Source organism: Acytostelium subglobosum (assembly GCF_000787575.1).
Source record: "Acytostelium subglobosum LB1 DNA, scaffold: scaffold23, whole genome shotgun sequence".
Taxonomy (NCBI): domain Eukaryota; phylum Evosea; class Eumycetozoa; order Acytosteliales; family Acytosteliaceae; genus Acytostelium; species Acytostelium subglobosum.
Genome location: NW_012236510.1, coordinates 158,920 through 181,490, shown reverse-complemented (window position 1 = coordinate 181,490; position 22,571 = coordinate 158,920). Strand labels below are relative to the sequence as shown.

General features: G+C 46.7%; 6 protein-coding genes across 6 annotated transcripts; 2 read left to right on the top strand and 4 right to left on the bottom strand.

Moving 5' to 3' along the window:
• Positions 1-90: 90 nt before the first annotated feature.
• SAMD00019534_096160 (hypothetical protein) lies at positions 91-4,252 on the bottom strand (the record flags this gene model as incomplete). The annotated part of the gene is made up of 3 exons (XM_012895083.1): positions 91-889; positions 952-1,841; positions 1,907-4,252. The coding sequence occupies 3 exons, from the start codon at positions 4,250-4,252 to the stop codon at positions 91-93; spliced, it is 4,035 nt and encodes a 1,344-aa protein (XP_012750537.1).
• Positions 4,253-4,597: 345 nt separating this feature from the next.
• On the bottom strand, positions 4,598-6,090 carry SAMD00019534_096150 (hypothetical protein; the record flags this gene model as incomplete). The annotated part of the gene is made up of 4 exons (XM_012895082.1): positions 4,598-4,827; positions 4,904-5,497; positions 5,691-5,825; positions 5,898-6,090. The coding sequence occupies 4 exons, from the start codon at positions 6,088-6,090 to the stop codon at positions 4,598-4,600; spliced, it is 1,152 nt and encodes a 383-aa protein (XP_012750536.1).
• A 202-nt stretch (positions 6,091-6,292) lies between these two features.
• Positions 6,293-11,119, bottom strand: SAMD00019534_096140 (hypothetical protein; the record flags this gene model as incomplete). Its single annotated transcript, XM_012895081.1, has 1 exon — positions 6,293-11,119. The coding sequence occupies one exon, from the start codon at positions 11,117-11,119 to the stop codon at positions 6,293-6,295; it is 4,827 nt and encodes a 1,608-aa protein (XP_012750535.1).
• A 1,270-nt stretch (positions 11,120-12,389) lies between these two features.
• Positions 12,390-15,381, top strand: SAMD00019534_096130 (hypothetical protein; the record flags this gene model as incomplete). The annotated part of the gene is made up of 4 exons (XM_012895080.1): positions 12,390-12,424; positions 12,497-12,740; positions 12,819-15,016; positions 15,090-15,381. 4 exons carry the CDS (start codon positions 12,390-12,392, stop codon positions 15,379-15,381), a joined length of 2,769 nt encoding a protein of 922 aa, XP_012750534.1.
• A 94-nt stretch (positions 15,382-15,475) lies between these two features.
• Positions 15,476-17,928, bottom strand: SAMD00019534_096120 (hypothetical protein; the record flags this gene model as incomplete). Its single annotated transcript, XM_012895079.1, has 4 exons — positions 15,476-16,315; positions 16,386-17,565; positions 17,634-17,814; positions 17,874-17,928. The coding sequence occupies 4 exons, from the start codon at positions 17,926-17,928 to the stop codon at positions 15,476-15,478; spliced, it is 2,256 nt and encodes a 751-aa protein (XP_012750533.1).
• Positions 17,929-18,903: 975 nt separating this feature from the next.
• SAMD00019534_096110 (hypothetical protein) lies at positions 18,904-19,409 on the top strand (the record flags this gene model as incomplete). The annotated part of the gene is made up of 2 exons (XM_012895078.1): positions 18,904-18,961; positions 19,024-19,409. 2 exons carry the CDS (start codon positions 18,904-18,906, stop codon positions 19,407-19,409), a joined length of 444 nt encoding a protein of 147 aa, XP_012750532.1.
• Positions 19,410-22,571: the final 3,162 nt, after the last annotated feature.

Genomic DNA, 22,571 nt, shown 5'->3' with positions numbered 1-22,571 from the left:
AACTAAACAATAATATATATTTCTGAATTATCATGGAATAGTTCCAATCCCATATCATTAATAAATCGCCAAAATAATTGCCAAAGAATATTATTTGTTACTACTACCTGATTTGGTAGCACCAAGAACACTCTTCTTTGTCTCCAGCACACTCGACATGATTGTGGAGTCGATGAGCATCCTTGGTTCGTAGTTGTCCTTCCATCGCAGATAGTAGTTGCTCCAGAATTGGATGTCGGCAGGGAAGTAGTGATGGAATAGTGGTTTGGGATTGTTGATGTAGAAGTAGTTGGTGTGTTGCTCGAGGTCCGCGTTGATCTGTGTCCACAGCGAAGCAAGTGCTCCATTGTACTTGATCTGTATGTTTCGCTCGCGTTGACTATTGAACAGGAATGTGCCGTACTTGCAGTTGTACATGGCGTCCAAGATGGCCATGAGGAATCGCTCGTTGAACTGGAAGGTCGTCGGGAACAGGTTGGTCAGTTGCCACACGGCATCGATAAACATCAAAAAGATGGGCGAGAAGTCCTCGTCGTTGTTGCCCTGCGTGATGTGGTTGCAACGCAACGTGAACTGGTAGCCAAAGCTCAGCCACTCCTTCTCGATCAACACCTGGAATCCCTTGATTGTGCGATAGTATGGGTCGAGCAGCAGCTGTGACAGAGAGACGAGTTGCGAGGTGCGATCCCATCCATCACTGCAATGTGTGAGTACTGATGCGCCCTTCTTATCCACAAGGTCCACCACCATGTTGGCTGCATGTATCAACTGATGTATGTGCTGCAAGTACTGCGAGTCCTCCAACAATGACAACCAAGCAAGGTTGGTATCAGGTGATTGGATGGCTGTGAACAGCTTCTTGTAGCTGTCCCTCATCACATGTATGTTGCTAATGGATTGACGTTAGAATGATTGAGCGCTCGAGGCATTGGAGGCTCGCCAGTTACATACCCAATACCCAAGAACTTGAGCTCAACGTTGGAGTAGAGATTGGTGTCCTCGTGACCTTTGCCAAGGAGTGTGTTGGCTTTGGCGTTGGCCATGGGCCGAGAGTCCATCACTGTGAGTATCTTGCAGTTGGTGTTGGACTTGGTGATCACGCGTAGGTACTCTTCGTCCTCATTGCACTTGGACTTGAAGATGCCGACGCGTGGCTGGCTGCATCGTGAGATGGTCGAGCGGTGTAGACTGTGTATCCAGCAAATGGCGGGCACTCGGCCCTTCTCACGGAAGGACGCGATCTTGTTCAGCTGATCGTCCGACACGGACTCGGGCACGATGAACTGCGATGGGTACGTCGGACACATGCCATAGTCCTGGTTGACATAGGTGATTCGCCAGTCGGTGATGGGGAACTTGAGTCTGATGAACTCGTCCACCACGTTGTAGACCGTGTCGAGACTGGCGTCCATGGGTTCGGCGTTGGAGAAAGCGAATGTCTTGCTGATGTCGCCAGACTCGTGGTATGAGCGCAGCTTGTCCCAGATGGCCATGTCGCCCGTGGGGAAGACACACACTCGGAAGTCCTTGCAAGTGAGCTCGGTCAAGTTGGTGTTGCTCGAGTGTTTGACTCGGTGGATCAGCGTGATGGGCAGGTCGCAGTCGTCCTTAGTGCCAGCATCGTCGTAAGAAGATCGATTATAGGCGTTGAAGATGAACCTGTAGTTCGTCAGGAACATCATGCCCTTCTTGTGTTGGCCGCCCACGACCCTCTCGCTGTTACGCTTGTGTAGAATATGTTCGCCTGGAATCACAGCCAATGTCTGTGGTCCAACAAAGTCCTGCAGGGACTCCTTAATCAACATGGATTGAATCAATGTAGGTCGGAACTCAATGATGTCCTGGGGTGGGGCGAGGAAATGGTAAGTGGGTGATTGGTATGAATCCAGGGGTGATGGCCACATACCTGTGTGTCAATTTGGATGAGCTCGAATCGATCAATGTGATTGAGTGGTATTGTTAGTCCACTGGCTTTGACGAGATACATCTCGCATGACTCCACCTCCCTCTCTTCCTCTGGTGAGGTACAGCAGTTCTCCAGGAGGAGGTCGCGTAGATCATTGATCATCGTGTAGCGACCATACACCACGATGAATGATTGTTGCTTGTAGTGCACCTTGATCGTGTTCCTGATGCCCTCGACCAGTGTCATCCTGCTGATGGTGGGCGGCTGCTTGAACTCGACGACAACCTCACGCGGCAGACAGTATGAGAGTAGCGTGCGATTGCCCTCCATCCACACACCTGCGCCATCCTTCTGGTGGTACAGACAGAGACCGTCAGTCTCGCTGACATTGTTGAATATCTTGTTTCTAAAGGTCGATATGCTGCGTTGCTCACACGCAGCGTCGGGCGATATTGGCTTGGTCGTGAAGCTGTGTCGGTTGGACGAGAGACTCAGGCGCATTGGCGTGGTGGCGCCAGATGTTGAGGCGTCTTCCGTGCTCGGACTGACGATGCTCCCACTGCTATCGAGGTCATCCTGCTTGCTAGATGTAGTCGAGTCGATGATATACTGTATGATCTCGTTGACTGTGCGGTTGGGGTTGAAGTGGAACTGGCGATATGTTTGATGCGAAGGGAATAGGACAGTCAGGTTGTGGCCTTCCTCGTCGTCCAGTCCATCCTCATCAATGTCATCGCCGACGTCTGATTCGCTGTTTGAAGTGTTGTCCTCCTCGATATCAGTGACGATAAGTGATGGCAGCGGGGGCGGAGGCAGGTGTGCAGTTAAAGGGGACTCGGTTGTCCACGCCGGCTTCTTGCTCCGTCGCTGATGGCGCGCCTTAAACATGAGTGTGATGTCCTCGTCCATGTCCAACTTGCCGCCCATCTTACAATTAGACAATAACTGTTTGTGTTGCAGTGCGATGGGCTTGGCTTCGCTAGTCTCATGAAGATACAGTCCATAGCCACTGATCAGATCAGCCAAAGAAGATCCGGGCACCAATGGTGGCGATGATTGTCCATTACCTTGCCCAAGTCCAAGTCCAAGTCCATGACTATGTTGAGGCATGGCGGTAGTTGATGTAGCTGCGGGATAGAGATATTGTACAATGAAGGTGATGGCATCGTGCACTGTCGTGTTGGTGCCGCTGAAGCAGAGCGTGAAGTAGGTCTCGATGGGATCGATCCACACGAGCACACGACTATCCACGCCAATCAGAAGTGATGTGCGCTGCTCAAAGCGCAGGGAGAACTCGATGTACTCTTGTTTGAGTGACTCTTGCCCCAGGTTGTCCTCCATGCACAGGCACTTGGACACCAGGTCGTCGGACGAGCTGATGCGCGCCTCCCATCGGTCGTCCATCAGGGGCTGTTCGGTGTCCTGCACATTGGGCAGTTGTGACTCGGGTAAGATCGAGGGGAAGTGGTTCTCGATGCGCTGGACAACGTCGAGCACACGCTTGTTGTGATTGTGTGTTGGTGTGGCGAAGCGCCAGAGACGAACAGATCGCTTGGGCGACTCAACCATCACTATTTTGTTTGTCTTGATTGTGTCCACAAAGTCTGAGACGTTGCGCAAAGACCTGCCCATTAGCGGATCTACCGAGATTGATGGCGATGCCGACCTGTTGCTGCCACCGCCGCCAGACGATCCACCACTCCCACGATCGTTGCTGATCTCCACGAGTTGTACGCCACCTGATGAGCCACGATGTTGGTGTGGCTGGGTGGGCGAGCTGGGATTCGATGCGGTGGCCGACTCCTTGAGCAAGGTCTCAAGCTGATTGGACGGCACGATGGTCTTGTAGAACCAGCGGGGCATCCCACCACCAGCGGCCAGAGAGGAAGACACCTGGCGGAGCTCAAGATGAGTGCCGCCGTTAATGTTGTATGTGTGCAGCGTCTGGTTGTTTGACATGCGCAGACGGCGTTTGAAGTGCCCGCTTCCTTTCAGCTTGATGCGCGTTGTGGTCTTGTGTTGCTGTAGTCCGTTATCCATCGATATGTGCAGGGCGTCGCCAACTGTTGACGGTAGATGAGCTCGTGTGCCATAGTCCAACGACTTGTACAATGCATAATTGTCCAACTCGCGTATTTTAATGCTTCGTCCAGTTTGCTTGAAGAACACCTGTATGTCACCGATCAGAGTATGTACATTGATGCCACTGATTGACTGGCGGTCGTCCCAAGGTGACACTGTTATATATATTAACATTGATGAAGTCAATGGATCACTGCTAATGCTGTTGTTTATATTGCTACTGGATGTTTGGCCACCAGATTGATTGACCGACCGGTCCATCATCATTCTGAACAAGTTGGTTGGTGATTGATTGAATGAGTGATTGAGTGAGTGATTGAATAAATAAATAAATATGTGTATATGTTACAACTTTGATTGAATGAATGATCCTTTGCTGAGCGACTCGCAAACAAAGGCGACCCATCACTCGGGTTCATGCTTTTTCAGCCCCATTGTGATCAAAACGTCATCCAAAATATCCAAAACGAATCTGATCATACGACTATGCAATGGGGATTGTAAGATATATTTGTTGTAGAATAGAGTCGTTGGAACATTCCATTCACTCACTCAATCAATCTATCACAATCGACCAATCACAATCAATCACAATTAATCAATCAACTTTTATTCCTTCTTTAACCTGTCGATGTAAGATCCAACTGTACGCTTGGTTAGAACTTCATAGCCAGTGTCGGTGATGAGAATGGTGTGCTCAAACTGTGCTGATCGCTTGCCATCCTTGGTGACAGCAGTCCAATCATCAGGCCACATGTCATCATTCCACGTTCCCTCATTGATCATTGGTTCAATTGTAATAATATGACCAGACTTCATTGTACCAACTGCCTTGTTCTCTGTTATAATATAGTTTGATTGATTTGTTGGTTAGTTCACAATGTGATTGCAGGTATAGTGAGTGAACTAACTTACTTCCATAGTGAGGAATGGTTGGATTGCCGTGGAACAGACGGCCAACACCATGACCACAGTAGCTCTTGACGACTGACAGTCCATTTTGGTTGGCGTGCTTTTGGATGACGTCACCAAGCTCGCGGTACATGACACCAGGCTTTAGGATGGCCATGGCCTTCTCCAAACACTCGTAGGCGACACGCACCAACTTCTGGCCAGCCTCGTCAACGTTGCCAATAAGGAAGGTTTCGTTGAGGTCGACGTGGAAGCCCTTCCAATAGAGCGTGACGTCAACGTTTACGATGTCACCGTCTTGCAGTGGACGCAGATCGGGGATACCGTGACAGATGACCTCGTTGATGCTGGTGCAGCACGACTTGGGGAAACCGCAGTAGTTGAGTGGCGAAGGGTATGCTCCACGCTCAATAATAGCATTGTGCACGATGATGTCCAACTCCTCGGTTGTCATGCCCACCTTTGCGACCTGTCCCGCCAGATCAAGCACCTCTCTCGACATTCTCGCCAATTCGCGCATAATCTCAATCTCCTCCTTATTATGAATTGGGATTGGTGTATTGCGTCTGTCTGCTGCTCGCTCGCTGTGTGGCACCGCTGTCAAATGAGGTGGAGATTGGATGATTGTTAGTTCATGACGTGCAATCTGTCTGAGTTGTATCTGTCTTGTTCTCACTCTGTGTCACTCCTCAACCTTCCTTCCTTCATTCCATGATATCTCATTGCTGTTGCTGATCCTGCTGAACTCTGTTCATCAACTACATGGCTAATAATGTCAGATGATACATACAATCGATTGCATAATCTGGCAGCTGAATACCAGCAGGTACAGTACGACGTGGTGTAATCTTGTAAGGTCTCAGCTTGCCAGTGAACTTGAAACCATTAAATGCTGAAGAAACTTGTTTAGCCTCATCAATTGTTACTGTATTTGTTCAATCAGTTAGCAAACTCATTCAATCATTCATCCATTCAATCAATAATCAAGAGTACTTACAATGAGACAGTTTATGTATTGGCCAGAATAACTTGAAACAGTCTTGTGAACAGAAATTAGAGACTGGCTTCAGGTTTAGCTTCTCACATGTTGGACAATGCAGATTGGCTGGTTTGCCACAATTAGGTGTGGAGCATATCTCCTTCTCTGCTGTAGTCGATGCTGTTGTATTTGATGTAATAGTATCAGACATAGTTATATTATATGTTATACACCTGATGATGATGTTGATAGAATGATTGAATGAGCTTGTTGTTTGTTCAAAAGAACCCCCAAACAAGAAGAACGAGGAATAGAGTGTGGGGTGTCTTTCGCGAAAGTGTTGGGAAACTGGAAGTGCGTGACTGGATTGGACATCACGTGATGGATGTCCATACATTTATTGACATTATTACCTAGGCATAGTAATCGTATATCTGTACTATCTTGACGGTTGTGATGGTATTTACATGTCGGATGAATGGTAGCAAATGGATTACACGTACATCAACAGAGATTTGTTGTGGAAGTAGATGTTCTGGATGCTTGGTAACAGTGCTACCTGTTGTTGTCTGTGCTGGATGTGCTGGCTGTTTGGTTGTTGTTGTTGTTGGGAATAGGTTGTAATTGAAGTTGATCTTGCAGTCCTCGAATTGACCAAGTGCCTTGAGTGTGACCTTGAGATGCTCGACATTGGACTCCAACTTGATTTGCAATGATGAGTTGTTGGAGATCTGGAGTATAGTGACGGCTGGAGCATTCTTTGCAATAGTCTGCAATATCTCTGAGAATGGCTTGAATGTTGGCACGCGGAGTACATGCACGCCATGGTCCAGTGACTTGATTGGAATGATCCTCTCATCAATCGTCTGCCATTGTACACTCGATGGTGCCAACACGACAATGGACTCGTACATCTGTGAATCGTCGTAGGTGTCGCCGAGCATCTTGCGAAGGGGCAGTGCGAGCAAGGCCATCTGGCCGAGGATGACCGACATGACGATACCTGGCACCAGGTCGATCAGGAAGCCCTGATCAGAGAGTGCGGCCATCACACCATGCTCTTGGGACACCAGGCCAAACTCCTTGAACAGGACATCAAAGTACACCTTGAGCATCGAGATGAAGGGAAAGCGATACCATGGTGTGTGCTCCATGAAGTTGCCAAACACCTGCACCATCTCGACCTGCATCCATTCTGGCAGCTTGTAGTGATTGAGAGAGTCGCTGTTGGCGTGGTGGCGGCCGTCAAAGTGGCCCTGCTTGGCAAGGAGGTGAGACAGTTTGATTGTGGACGACAGTGTCTTGTCCATGCGCATTGTCTTGACCTCGGGCATCGTGCGATAGACAATCTCAAACTTGTGATCGCCCATTCTGAACTGACTGGCGCCCTTCATGAAGCCTGATCCATAGCCCTTGATGTCGGCCATTTTGAGTGAAGCGGTCTGCACATCGATGGCCGCATTGGCTTCGGCCGTGATGTCCACCACAACGCTGTTGAGTAGCTTGGTGAGAGAGTAGTGCTTGAATGATGCCGATACGATGTATAGGACATTGTCCAAGCGTGTTGCCTTGCCCTCGTACTTGGCCAGTGGACTGATCTTCTCGAGGTGCTCCAGCATCTCTTGAGACAATGCCGTGCCCATTGATGCAGTGGAGTTTCTCCTCTTTGTGGCCTTCTTCTGGGCCTTCCTCCACAAGGTGATTACATCGCCAAGACCAACCCAGCCTGCCATCGTCTCCTGGTAGCCTGTGAACTGTACTGATGGTGCGCCCATGATTGTGCTGATCGCACGGTTCCATGGTGAGCCCTTGAGTTTGATGAGGTCCATTGTGGGCAGGTTTTTCTGGGACCGCACATCGATCATCGCAGACTTGAGTGCTACCCAAGCGGGCACGTCCAACTTCTCCGAGATCCATCTTGCCAAGGTTTGTTGATCAAACTCGTTTGGCAGTAGCGTGCCGATGAGGTTGGTAGCACGAGCTGACAGACCGACATTCTTGACCACGTGCTCGAGATTGGCCAACTCGGGCATTGTCTGGAACAGCAGGTGAACCTCATCCTTGATCTCCTTGAGGTGAGCGTCATCCAGAAGACTCAATGCGGGTGGTAGCTGTGCCGGTTGTTGATTGATGACGTCAGTCACCTCTGCAATGACCTCATTCTTGAAGCCAACCAGCTGATCGATGATACCAATGATGGCCGTCTCAAAGATGCCACCGCCCTTCTTGGCACGAGCGCGCAAAACATGCACAAGGAGGAAGAGCTCATCAGGTACAATGTTGTCGGAAGTGTTGGCTTGGGGGATGGCGGCCTCAGTGAGCGGGTCGAAACGCTCGAGGATCGTGAGGAAGGGGTTGACGTACTGCTTGAGTATCATCTCTGCCGAGTCGGCCAAGCCTGGCAGCGACTTGGGGATCATGGTCGACACGATCCTGGCCAGCCACTGCTGGAACTGCGGGATATTGACACGAAGCATCTCGATTACGCCCTTTATCAGGTTAAGCGTGAGGTGTGGCAGCTGATTGAGAGCGGCGTTTAGTCGCGATGGGGGCACAGGTGTGTACAGCTTGTCCGAGTAGACCTTCCTGGGCTTGGGCGCGGCGGCTACAATCTGCTTGGGACTTGTGAGTGAAGCAATGTCCACTGGACTGACCTTTCTGAAACAGATCATGATGTCCACGGTGGGGTCGTGTGGCTGCATCTCGTAGACCATGGTGTCGCGGAATCCAAAGTGCTCCACGATCTGGCGCCACTCAATCACTGAGCGGAAGCCTCGAATCTCACGCTTCTCATCGACAGATGAGACGCCAGTGAGCAGATTGAACGCCATGTGCGCGCAGTCTAGCATTGGCAGCAGATGTTTGTTGTCGTCCAAGTCGTGTTCACGAATGATTAGACAGCCACCTGTGCGCAGGATACGATTGACTGCTTTGAGGAAGTGAGGGATGTGTGCGGGTGGCAGATGATGCAGACCCTGGTTCATCGTAACCAGGTCGCAGCTCTCGTCGGGGATGTTGGGGAACTCGCGTCCATCCTTTCGCACGTGCATATAGTCGATCTGCTCGAAAGTGCCCAGCTCCTTCTGATTGATTACACCACGCTCCAGTGTAGCGCCAATGTCAGAGTCATCAGCCTGCACATCATGCACGATCCACGTGTCGCCCTGCATTCTGAGAGCCTTGCGCAGTGGCGCGACCAACTTGCCGTGGTCGCCAATCGAGACCAGATCGTGTACCTTGCCCACGAGTCCGACGTGAGAGAGCACCGAGACAGTCTCGCGTACCAACTCCTTGCGCTGATCGGACAACTGCTTGACCTGTTTCCACACCTTGACGATCTCACCGAATGGGCCCGACTTGGATTGCAAGCATCGTACCAGGTTCTCGTAGATGTCATTGTCGTCCTTGAGACGGTTGTCCCAGACCGATGTGTTCATCAGTCGCATCAACTCATTGCGGCTGCCCAGTGCCAGGATGTCTACCAGGAACGTGTCGCTGAATGTATGTCTGAGTAATGGGTCCTTGAGCAACGCGCGGAATGATCCCAGTCTATGGATGGACGTCTGATCCAGAAGCTTGTCCAAGTCCTCCTTCGATATGATCTTGTCGTCCATTGATGCCAGCGCTGGGACCTCATGAAGCTCATTCTCTTTGACAGTGAGTGGTACTTGCTTGGTGGGAGTAGTGTTTGCGCCATAATGTGACCACCAAAGGTTTGAGAATCTTTGATCAGGATCGTACTTGGACTTCATCTGAGTGAATTGTGTGAATCCAGGGTAGGCCGCGAGCAACTGATCATGTGAATAATGGTGTCGGTAGGGCAGATAGAATGTGCCACCCTCCAACAAAGTGATCTCTGTCAACTTGTTGTGATAGCTGTGCAAGAGATCGTCGGCCTCCTTGGTGCGACGAATGCGGAAGTAGAATACAAAGGCGAAGGAGCCACCTGGTGCGCGAGAATATGGCAACGCGCTGTCCGTGTCATGATGAACGTATCTGATTGTGATGTTGAGAAGGGACAGCTTGGTCTCCTTGTTGATGTGGCCCACGACCAAGTCCTTGGCGGCAGATATCCAAGTGTTGAAGTTCTCCTTGGGCACAAAGTACTCTTGAAGAATGAATGTGTCGTCGATCAATAGCCAGGGCGAGTAGAGCTGTGCCAGGGGCTTGGCAGACTCGAAGAGCAGGAGGTTGGAGTCATTGACCTCGCTCCAGTCGAGTGCCACGCCAAGCTGGTGCTCCATGGCAAAGCGCAGCTCGCGCAGGGGACCGGCGAACCACTTGTAGATGGTCTTTGAGGCCATGGTCATCTCCTTGGGCTTTGCTGGCAGGTTGGACACGGTTGGCGTCAGCGAGTGGCGACGGAACATGTAGATGTCGGCTAACTCAAAGTTGGTGATATCGATACGCGCCAACTTGATCTCAATCTCGCCAGCGAGCATCGCGTCGATCATTGGTTCGTAGACGTGGGGAAGGTCGCGCAGCTGGGTGGTGACTGTGTCCATCTGGAGACGGTAGTTGTCCTTGATCTTGAGCACAACGTCGTAGATCACTCCAAACAGGCCGTAGCCACCAATACACAGGCTGAACAGCTGGCGTGCCTCCTCGGTCTCGGCGTCGCGCGCACAACGCATGATGGCGCCGTCGGCTGTGACCAAACGGAACTCAATCACAGACTCGGCGAGACAGTAGTCGGTGGTGATACCGTGGCCGTTGACACTGAGAGTGCCACCGATCGAGAAGCTGGAGTAAGACTGCAGTGTGCGTGGTGCCTTGGCGAACAGGTTGAGATACTGGATCAGGTCGGACCATAGCGCGCCAGTGCCAACCGTGACTGAATTGCGTTCGCGATCAAATTGCATGTGATTGATGTACTGCATGTCGATGACGACGCCGTCTGGATTGAGTGTGTGGCCACCCATCGAGTGCTTCTGGCCACGCACAGACACTGTTTGCTTGGTCTTCTTGGCCCATTCCAGCACACGCTGGACATCCTCCACGCTACGTACTTGATACATTGCATTGACACGTGTGGCATTCAAACGTGATACATCATCCAACACAATGTTTGATGTAATGTGGTCGGGCCAACATTCATTTCCATGATCATGGTAGACCTCATTGAACAGTATACATTGTTCTTCCTTGCTATTACATGTGTCTCTATCTGGTGTAACGGCTACATCAATGTTATTGCTGCTGCTTGAGGCACCACCATTGTTCTTATTATTATCTATCATACAGTATTACAATGTTGATGTTGATTGAACAACTGTTTTGGTTTGTTGTCATGTAATGTAAGTTTGTTTGTCTTTCATCCATTCATTCATTCATTCATTCATACCTCCAACTCTTTAGTGTATACTGTTACTACAACTATTACTTGTATGTATAAATATATTATGTATATGTTTACTTGTAAGTTCTTCTTTCAACTGTTAATAAATAATAACCAGTCATTGAATTGGAGATATTTCCTTGTTTGAGATCTCACATGTTTGTGTCATGCCGATTCGATGAAAGTTGAAGGTTTTTGGCCTGTTCCCACCAGAGGATACATAGGTCGGAATAGATCAAATATACAAAACACACGTCATCAAACCAAATGGCTTGATCTATTACCATATATGTATTGACATTATTCATTTATCTGTTCCTGTTAAAATATTTATATTACATTATTATTATTGTGAATTGGCTGTCTCACTCCCCAGGGAAGAATGACTTGTCATCTATTAGACATGGAGCTCAAGTGACGTCACCCTTGATGAGTACTTTTATTTCTCATGTTATATATATTTATAAAGATACTAATTGATTGAGTTGTGGCTTTACAGATTACTTGACAATGTCATAGACCCCCTTTTGATTTATAAATCTGAAACGAAAATTCAAAAGATTATTATATGTTGGGTCAATCAAAAGAATGATTGTTGTTTGAGGGTAAGCAACAACAAACTAGGGTTTCAGGTACGCGTGCTTTGTGTGTTTGTGTTGGTGTTGGTGGTTGTGGTGTTGTTGTTGGCAACGGAATCAGAATTGAATGAATGTATCGCGAGCAAACAACACTAAGTATCACACCCTCTCACTCACTCATACACACACACACACACACACACAAACACATATTATTACTTTATCTCTATCCATCCACTCAACTCATCTACCTCAGCCAGATCATCAGAGTCGTACATCAAACAACAACTATAACAACAACAACATTACAGGTGGTTCTTTAATTGTCAGTTGTTTGTTGTTAGCGCGCCAACTTGAACAGAAGTTAAGTCACTCATCAAAGGCGGGCGGACCGACGCATGCGTTGTCCTTTGTTAATCCAAACCAAAGTAGTAGTAGTACTAGTATAATACATATTATATTTCATCTTGTAACAGCATCAGCAACTTAAACAGCAGCAGGTGTATAACTTAACATTAAGATATATATATCAAAAAGAAGATATATCCTTAGGAGGATATCGTCATCAATCAATCAAACAATCAATCATTGACAATGGCTACAAGTTGTAACATCAGAGTTATCGCGAGGTATGAATGATTGAAAGAATGACCAAGTCATCACGCTAGACTCACTCACTCAATCAATCAAACAATCAATAGGTTCCGACCTCTTAACTCGAGGGAGAAGGCACAGGAGAAGGACCAGGTTGTATGTCAATTCCCACAGGATACACAGATCATTATGACCAACAATGGCAATCAAGTGCCCTTTCAATTCGACAGAGTGTTCCCTCCCGACACACAACAAGAGGAGATCTTTGAGACCGTCAAAAGCACCGTAGACGACGTACTCAATGGTTACAACGGCACAATCTTTGCATATGGTCAGACAGGTTCGGGAAAGGTATGATTGATTGATCAAGTCAGTGATTGATTGAATGGAACATGGAACTAACCGGACCCAAATGATATGATATGATAGACATTCACAATGTTTGGATCAGATGATAAGGAACCAGAGTTTGCTGGTATCATTCCAAGAACAAACGTACATATATTCAATAGGATTGCTGATGATACAACTGGTACAGAGTTCACGATCAAGTGTTCATTCGTTGAGATATACATGGAGAATATAAAGGACTTGCTCAATCCAAAGAACACCAATCTCAAGATTAGGGAGTCCAAGACCAATGGCATTTGGATCGAAGGCTTGACCGAGGAGTTTGTCGGCGACGACCAGGAGATCCTCGACCTGATCGCGCTGGGCGAGCAGTCGCGCTCCGTCAGCAAGACAAACATGAACCAGCGCTCGTCGCGCTCCCACTCGCTGCTCATCCTGACCATCGAACAAAAGTCGCGCGACGGCTCCATCAAGCGAGGCAAGCTCAATCTGGTCGATTTGGCTGGCAGTGAGAAGGTGGCCAAGACAGGCGCCGAGGGCCAGACGCTCGAGGAGGCCAAGAAGATCAATCAATCGCTGTCACTGTTGGGCAATTGTATTCACGCGCTCACCGAGTCCAAGCGTGATCATATCCCCTTCCGCGACTCCAAGCTAACACGTATCCTTCAGGAGAGTTTGGGTGGCAACACCAAGACCACGCTGATGGTCACTGCCTCGCCGCACATCTCCAACGTCGAGGAGACGATATCGACGCTCAAGTTTGGCGCACGTGCCAAGACCATCAAGAACAACGTGAAGATCAATCAGCAAAAGTCGGCAGCGGAACTGCTGGCCATCATCAGTGTGCTTACCAACGAGCTGTCAAGTCTCAAGCACTACTCACTGTCGTTGGAGAAGCGCATCGAGTACATGCGCTCTCCCGACTACGTGCCTGGCAGCCCGTTGCCCGAGCTGGCGACTCTGGCCCCATCCAGCTCGACCTCCACACCAACTCTCCAATCGTCCACACCTTCAGCCACTCAATCAAACAACAGCAGCAGCAGTGCTACCACCAAGCCCAGACCACCATCACAGTTGGGCGCGGGCTCTCCATTCGTTGGCCAACACAGTCGCAATAACAGTTCAAACTCGTCGCGCTCACAGTCGCCAGAGAACAATGTGCCATCGCTGTACGACCCAATGGCGATGGTGGAGCTGACAATGCAGATCGATCGACTAAAGGAGGAGAACCAACTGCTTGTGGACAAGTTCAAGGACGAGTTGTCAGAGCTGACACTCCAGATGGAGTATCGTAGCGAGGAGCTCATCCAGGTGCGCGCACAGTTGGAAGCCGCCAAGGATTTGGCCAAGCACACTGGCCAAGAGACCAAGACGCACAGAGAGACCGAGCGCAATCTTACGACGGAGTTGCAGAACAGGGACATCAGGGTCAGCACACTCACACAGCAGGTCGAGGACCTGCAGCTGCTGGCATCACAGGTGGTACAATACTTGGACCGCAAACAACAGACCGACTATCTCGAGGGCGACGCCAACAGCAATGAGGGACGTCTGTGTCGCAGCGTTTCGTCGACGTCGCTGAGCGACGACGGCAGCGCCTACTCGAGCGACACTCTCCAAGACATCAACATCGAGGAGGTTATAAGAAACCTCTCCGAGGAGGAGTTGCTGAGCATGCAGATCAAGATGCAGCTGCAGAATCGCATCGCGCAGCTCGAGCAGCGACAACAGCAGTTGAGCGACGACCTGGCGAGCAGTGAGGCATCATTGACCTCGTTGCAGATTCATTTGGCCACCGTCGAGAAGGAGCGCAACGGGCTACAGATAAAACTTCAGTCAATGATTGATTCAAGAGCTGTCATCACTAATGGCGCCCACCATGCGGGTGGAGACGACGCAGCCGCGCTACAACTGCTGCTGGACGATGGCGAGCCCGATGGCACATCATTGGAGACAAGGAACAAGCAGCTGCGCGTACAGCTGGAACACACACTGTCGGACAAGCGCAGTCTAGATCAATACAACGAGCAACTTCAGTCTGAAAACTCAGCACTGAAAGAGAGAGAACTAAGACTGATGCAGGAAATCAAGGCGCTAAAGAGTGGACAAACTGTCGTCCAACAAGAGTTTGCCCTTTTCAAAGAGGACGCTGCCATGAAGAGCAAGCTCCAATACAGCCAGATCACCAATCTGCAGGCTGAAGTCCAGTCAGTGCAGAGTAAGCTTCACAACGAGAAGCAGAACAAACAGAAGGTCCAGAACGAACAGATTGAGATGTAAGTATCAATGGGAATCATTCCATTCCAATCACGATCACTCACTCATTCACAAACAATCAATCAATTCTAGATCAAGCAAGACGAATGAGTTGTTCAAGATACATGAGGATAGAGAACATATTTTAAAGATGGACTTGGAGAGGATGGCGGCGGAGAACGACAGTCTTCAGCTGCAGTATCAGAACATGGTGGACAAGTGTCAAGACTTACAGAACGAGCTGACGGCCACTCAGCGAATGCTGGCCAACCGAAGGCTGGTCCGTGTAGTTCGCTCCGACGAGAAGGCTGTCAAGCGTGCCTGGGAGACCAAAGAGGAGTTTGGACAGCACACTCTCAAGAAGACTGGTGTCAGGCTGTTCTAAAAGGGCACGCCTATGCCATGCCATGCCTCATCATGATCATGTAGTAATAATACAATCCTTGCAATATTATCTATTTATATATTTATAACATTGGCTACTTCTTAATCCTGTACTCGCCACCAGACAACTCGATACGCTCATCATTCTGGAGCTTCTGAAGGTAGGTCTTGAGCTCGGCAATGGTGAGCGTGTAGATCTCTGCGTTGAACATTGATAACATGCTGTGAATGCGATCGATTGGGAGTGCCTTGAAGTTGGTCAGCATGCCAAATATGAAGTTATCGATGACCTTGAGCTGCTCCTCCTTCTGTCGGTCAGAGGCCGATTGCTCCTCTTCCTCCTCCATGTCGACCACCATCTCATTGTTCTGATCGTCCGCGGTTGGCGCTGACACGACCACCTCGTAGACCCCGCGCTCAGCCTCGCGCAGCACTTGTTGACCGATCCAGAACGACATCTTCTTCTTGAGGAAGTCCTCCTTGACTTCCAATGCAGTGGCCAGCTCCTCCAGTGTGTGACGAGTCTTGTCCTCAAACATTGTGATGATGGCCGCTTGCAAGGTGGATACGGTCAGCGGTCTGAGCTGGCCGTCAATCTCAATCTCCAGTTCGACGAATCCAAGATGTTGCTTCCACTCTAGCTTGCGCGGTGCCTTGATAGCCTCGTACTCCTTGGCAAACAATTCCATCTGCTTCTGCATCTTGCGTGGGTATGTGAATTGCTCCTCTTTGAATGATGGCCAGAACAACTTGGACAAGATCAATGAGCCAAACTGCATCTGTTCCTCGCCATCGCCCGACTGCTGTTTGTTCTTCACTTCCTTGGCGATCTGAATGTTCAAACGTTTGGAGTCGGCCATATCCTTGATCATGATCTCACAGTTATGCATGCTACTCTCACCAAACCTCAGCTTGAGAAGCTCGACATTCTTGATCTGTTGTGAGTTTGTGTGGATAGGTTAGTGGATGGGCCGCCAGGTTGCCTTGGTCGCGGGATAAGCTTACCTCTCGATCAATATCATAGTCGGTCATTGAGAGTAATCGCTCGGATAACATTAGTCGGTATTCGTTGACAAAGACATCGGTGCTTTCGTAGATGCTGACAAGACTGCTGATGTTGTCGCGGTACTTTTGGATCTTCTGATTGGGCTGTGACTCAATTGATGCCGGCTGCCAAGCCTCAAATGCCTTGAGATCCAGCAGACCATCATTGGGATCGACATCGTCCAAGTAGATATCGCACACATCGCCTGCATTGAACATTGTCTGAGGGTCCTCGTCTTGATCAATGCCACGCGAGAACTCCTGGTACATCTCACTGTTCTCATCTGTGAAGCTGGACACTATGCAGCGTATAGTGTCATCACGCTTGGCCAAGTAGTTCTTGATAGGCTGGGCGACCTGGTCCATCACAAAGCACGTGGGATCAATGATCTTCATCGCCTGGATCGTGCTGATGTATGTCGTGATGATGTCATTGGTGTTGGCGCCAGGGTGGAGCAGTCGCTGATTGAACACCGCCTTTAGACTGTTGACCAATGGCTTCTGGATGGAGATCTTTTGGAAGCACAGGGCGAGGTCGTGCAGTGCTGGTGTGCTGTCTGGATACATTCGGATCATGTTGAACAGTTCGGATATGCGCTGGTCCGAGTAGTACTCGTAGATGGAGAACTCGATGCGCATCTTCCATTGTTCGTACGTCGTGTGGCTCCATGGCGAGAGGATCATGTAGAGCCACTTGAAGATGATGCGATCGGCCCAGCGCAGGATGGGCGACAGCAGACGACGATCAAACACGTCACGACACTTTGTCTCAATGTGCTCCAGGATCTTGGACAACAATATCTTTGTGAATATCTCCTCAGACACAATGATAAAATTGAGTTGATTGAGTTTGTTGCACAGTGACATGAATGATGATTCCTTGACATTGATATCAGTGAAGCTTTCATTGAGTGACATGTCCATTATGTTGTCATCATCATCGTGTTGGTAATCGTCTACATCAACATCATCGTCATCACGATTCCTGATTGATCCAATGTATGACTTTGAGAATGAGACAAACTCACGCTCAAAGAACCTGAGCAGAATAGTCTTGAATCGCTTGGCCTTTGTACTCTCCACAATGAGTGATGCAATCAAGTTGTTTTGTAAGTTCTCAATCCATGTCTCCAGTTGAGCACTAGGGGAGTGATGTTAGTTCGCCTTCCATGTGGTCTCCACCTGCACGGACTCGAGTCCAAAAGGTACCTTTTGTTGAGAGCATGACAGAGATACTTGAGTTGATTGGCATAGAGTGTGAACACTTGATGTAGCTTATCAATGGCGCTTATAAAGTTTGTGTTGTTCTTGTCATCATCATCATCCTCGCGTCTAAAGTGTGACCAGAACTCGATTGAGAGGTGATTGTTGAGGTAATGCTTGATGTCCTCTGTCATGATTGATTGATTGTTAGTATGTGTAGCTACTCAACAGCTAGAGATATCATACCAAAGTACCATTCAATCAACATGAACTCCAGGTGTCGTTCGACTACCGCCTGCATGTCATGTGCCAACGAATGAATGGTGTAGTTTGTAATTGGTCGATAATGTTTGAGTAATAACTCGGCTGTAATACATTGATTGTTGTTATTGTTGTTATCTATATATTTAGGATATTGTAACATCTCTACCAAGTTGAACCAGAACCTGTTGTTATCATTCTTATCACCATCATCACTATTTGATTGTTGTGTCTTTGATGATGAATTCGTCGTCGTCGTCGTCGTAGTTGTTGTTGAGTTTATATACCTCAGGTAATAAGTCTGTCTATCAATTCCTTTTAACATCATTGTATTATATATTGTTATAACTATAACACTAGGCCAACAACAAACTAAGAACATGTTCTTCAAATTGACACTTGGTCCAATTAATCAAACTTCCCGCCATTTTTTGCTGTTTCACAAATGTTTGAAACCATAATCTAAAGTTCTATCCTTGGACAAGTTCTAAAAAAGGAATAGATACACAATATAGTATTCCGTTATAACTTTGTTTGATTGTTATATATATAACAATTTGATTGGAATTGAATATAATAATGTACAACTAATCTCAATTGGACCATTCGTTTGAAGATTCTTTGTCCCAATCCTCAAGTTTTACAAAAATCTTCTCCTTTCGGACCCACATCACAACAAACACCATCCAATGGTAGGACATGAGTTAGAGCCCTGATCAGAAATTCATTCAATTCAATCAAACAGATATACAGATACAGATAAATATATAACAAGCACATCATCAAAGTGTAAAGTGATATAAGAATGTTCAATAAAAAGGCATTCTTATTGATTAACACTCTGTTGTGGTTGTGTGTGGCTAGGTCCACTGCACAGGTACTAAATGTCACCTGTGTACAGCCTGCCACGTCATTCTATGACCTCTCTGGCACACTGGGCGGTGGTACTACCATCACCTTTGATCAATTCAAAGGCAAGGTTGTCCTCGTGCTCAACACAGCATCATTCTGAGGAATGACCAACGATACATTTGTCCAGCTCAATCAGCTTGTTGACAAATTCGGAACCGAAGGTAATATCTCATGCATGAATGACCAATGAATCACTTACTCATTCAATCATTCAAATATATAGACTTTGCCATCCTCGGATTCCCAAGCTCACAGTTCAAGAACCAGTGTCCAGGCGCAACCTTCCAACAGATATACAACTGTTTGAAGTACGTTACACCTGGCAGTGGTTTCGAGCCAAACTTCTTGATGTTTGAGAAGTCTAATGTGAACGGACCAGTCGAAACGATCAATCCAGTGTTTGCCTGGTTGAAGAGTGCCTGTGGCCCATCGGGACCAACACTCTTTGACACGGTCTACGTCAGCTGGACACCTGTCATGTACAATGATATTGAGTGGAACTTTGCCAAGTTCCTCATATCCAAGACAGGCAAGATCGTCAAGCGTTACTCGTCACAGACCTACCCAGTGTTCTTGACCGGTGACATTGCCGAACTTCTTCTGGAGTAAGTGGAGCCCATCCACCCACACCACTTCCTGTCAAACTACGTCTAATGGACCTTGCCAACAACACCAAGTACTATACATCGACATTGAGTCGAGTCTGTAATGATGTGCTATCTTCAAAATTACCAAGTAATCAGGATAACATTGATAATCTTACTCCCAATGCATTTCGTATGTTTAGTCATGATGTTTGTTGCATCCAACGTAGATTGATGGAACGACCAACAACAAATATTAAATGTTCATTCATTCATTCATTCAACCTCGACTTCAACTTCAACTTCGACTTCAACCTCAACAAGTTCAAGAAGTTCAAGGTAACCCCTCTTGAGTTACTCGTTTCCTAATCCGAACAAAGTCCTCAAGAGGGACATTCATTCACTCGTTCACACACAATGTCATCCTCGCCCTTACACAGTTATCCAATGTTGTTCCTTTGTTCCTCGCCACTCATTGCACACAATGCAATCCAGTTAACATTATTGGAAGTCTAACCAAATGTAGAATCGATCTATGTACAAGATGAAATTTCCCAGGTGATCCTTCCTTCACTTCACCATTCTAATAACAACTTATGTGTATTAACAATAATACGTATCTAATAGATATATATTAAGTGCACTTCCCCTTCATTCATTCATTCTTCTTCATCCCTTAACAACACTTATCAGCCTTGGTGACAGTCACAGACATTATTATTATTATTATTATTTGTTCTTTTGAATCATATACGTCGTTGATGTACATGTATATATATATTAGTAGTTATAATTACACATCATACTCGTCGCTTACTCGTTGTTCTCACCCTCAACTTCATTCACTTGGTCACTTCCCCATCCTCCACACCTCAAACCCCCCCTACAGATAAACAAACAGATACAACACAGAGACACACCACACTTTGACTTGAACCCCAATCCAAACAGATACACTTACACACTGACACTCGCTCAGTCAGTCTGCAGTGTCAGTTCTACAACTTGTCAGTCAAGTCAAGGTCAGATTCAAAGGGTAGCAGTTCACACTCTTATCTCCTAATCCTCATCCTCATCATCCTCATTATATATACATATATTATATCTAAACACTTTTCCAAACCTCTTCATTTGGTACCCACAAGACATAATATTGCCAGTCATTTCAACGACCAACATTTAAAACTATATAACTCAGATTTATCATTTCATTCAGTCATTCAGTCATCTATTCAGTCAGTCAGCCATCCAGTTCCGGCAGCAACAACAGATTCCCTTACACCGTCGACGGTCCTGAATCGACAGTCATTCTACATAATATTAATTTGTTATTTGTAACCTAGTTTATTAGTTATATATATTCCAAACACATTTTTCATTCATTCATTCAAAAAGAAAGAAAGAATTAATAATTATTAATTAATTATTTATAGTATTATAAACTATTAAGGATGGTAGCTCATGTCCCAGCAATGTCGGAACCAATCCAACATCATCAACAACAACAACCAGAGATAGATTCATTCCATAAGGATATTGTATTCCAATCAGAGTCCAAATATGGCGAAGATATACAATACAGACAAGGTTACTTTGTAAACAAGAACCAATATAAGTTAGTTTGTCAGGAGTGGATTCCTGTTGAACCAAAGTATGTAATTATATCAAAACATTCAATTCATCAATCAATTTAATATATTAATAATGTTCCAAAGAGCAATAGTTATTATAATCCATGGTTATGGAGATCATGGACAATCATCATTGGCTGATGATGCAAGGATATTTGCCAATCAAGGTTATTCTACATTCTTGTTTGATCAACAAGGTCATGGACTTAGTGAAGGACTTCAATGTTATGTTCAAGACTTTAAAGACCTGCGAGATGACTCAATACAATACATTGAGATTATCAAACAGAGATATCCAAAAATGAAGAGGTTTATTGTTTCGTATGTATACTCTTACATGAGTACTTCATGTCAAGTCCATCTTACTGACCGACATTCTGTTTGTGTTTGGTTTAGGAACTCAATGGGAGGTGCAGTTGGAATGTTGATATCACTTCATAAACCCGAGTTACTTGATGGACTGATATTGTTGGCACCTTTGATCAAGTTGGACGACACTATGGTACCAAATGCCTATGTTGTAAACTTCCTGACATGGTTGGGCAATTATATCCCTACATGGCCAATAGTACCAGGTGACAATGTACTTGATCGTAATATCAAGGATCCAGCCAAGCGTGAGCAACATGCAAGACATCCACTCACTTATAAGAATAGAGTCAGACTGGGTACTGGTCTGGCAATCATGAGTGTCACTTCCTATCTCCAGGACAACTTAGTACGTGTCCGAGTACCACTTCTAATCCAACACGGTTCAGAAGATCGTGTATCATCACCAGAGGTTAGCAAGCAACTCTATGAGATGGCCGAGAGTGTAGACAAGACCTATAAACTATACGAAGGAATGTGGCATGGATTGACATCCGAGCCAGAGTCACATGTAAGTTACATTATATAATAATGATGATTTATTGATAGATTAACTAACATGTTTGCTCTCAAGATTGTCTTTAACGATATCTTCAACTGGATCGACCAAAGAATGGGTTACAAGGAAGGTTCTGCTGCAAACTAGAAATAATGATAATTATTAGTATTTAATTAAACTTCCTCGAAACAACACCATCCATCTATATAATCATTGAATGAATGAATATTACTATCTTATTTACTATTATTTGTGCATCACTGTTTTCTCTCTCTTCACCATACATTCACATATCATTTTTCTGTTCAAAGATGGAAGACGATTTTCCAACCCCTTTGTCCTCACTGCTCAGACAACATCCCAGGAGATTGTTGATCAATTGAATACTCCAGAGAACCAGTTACCACTTGAAGACATTCCAATTATATTAAAGAATGTGACCGGTCAAGCTCTTCTCCATCCTGAAACAACAGTAGATACATTAACCTCACTAGGTATATCTCTTAATTCAGCTTTCCAAATTCAAGACCTTCGTAGAGAGGGTAGGTAAAACAACGTAGTCTCAGTGTCTTCATTCAATACTAACATACACCTTCAAGACTTTATTTCAATTAATCCAACTATTCTATTCGACATTCTTGACCTCATGGACAACCTGTCCCAGGCAGTTCCAAACCCTACAGAGGAA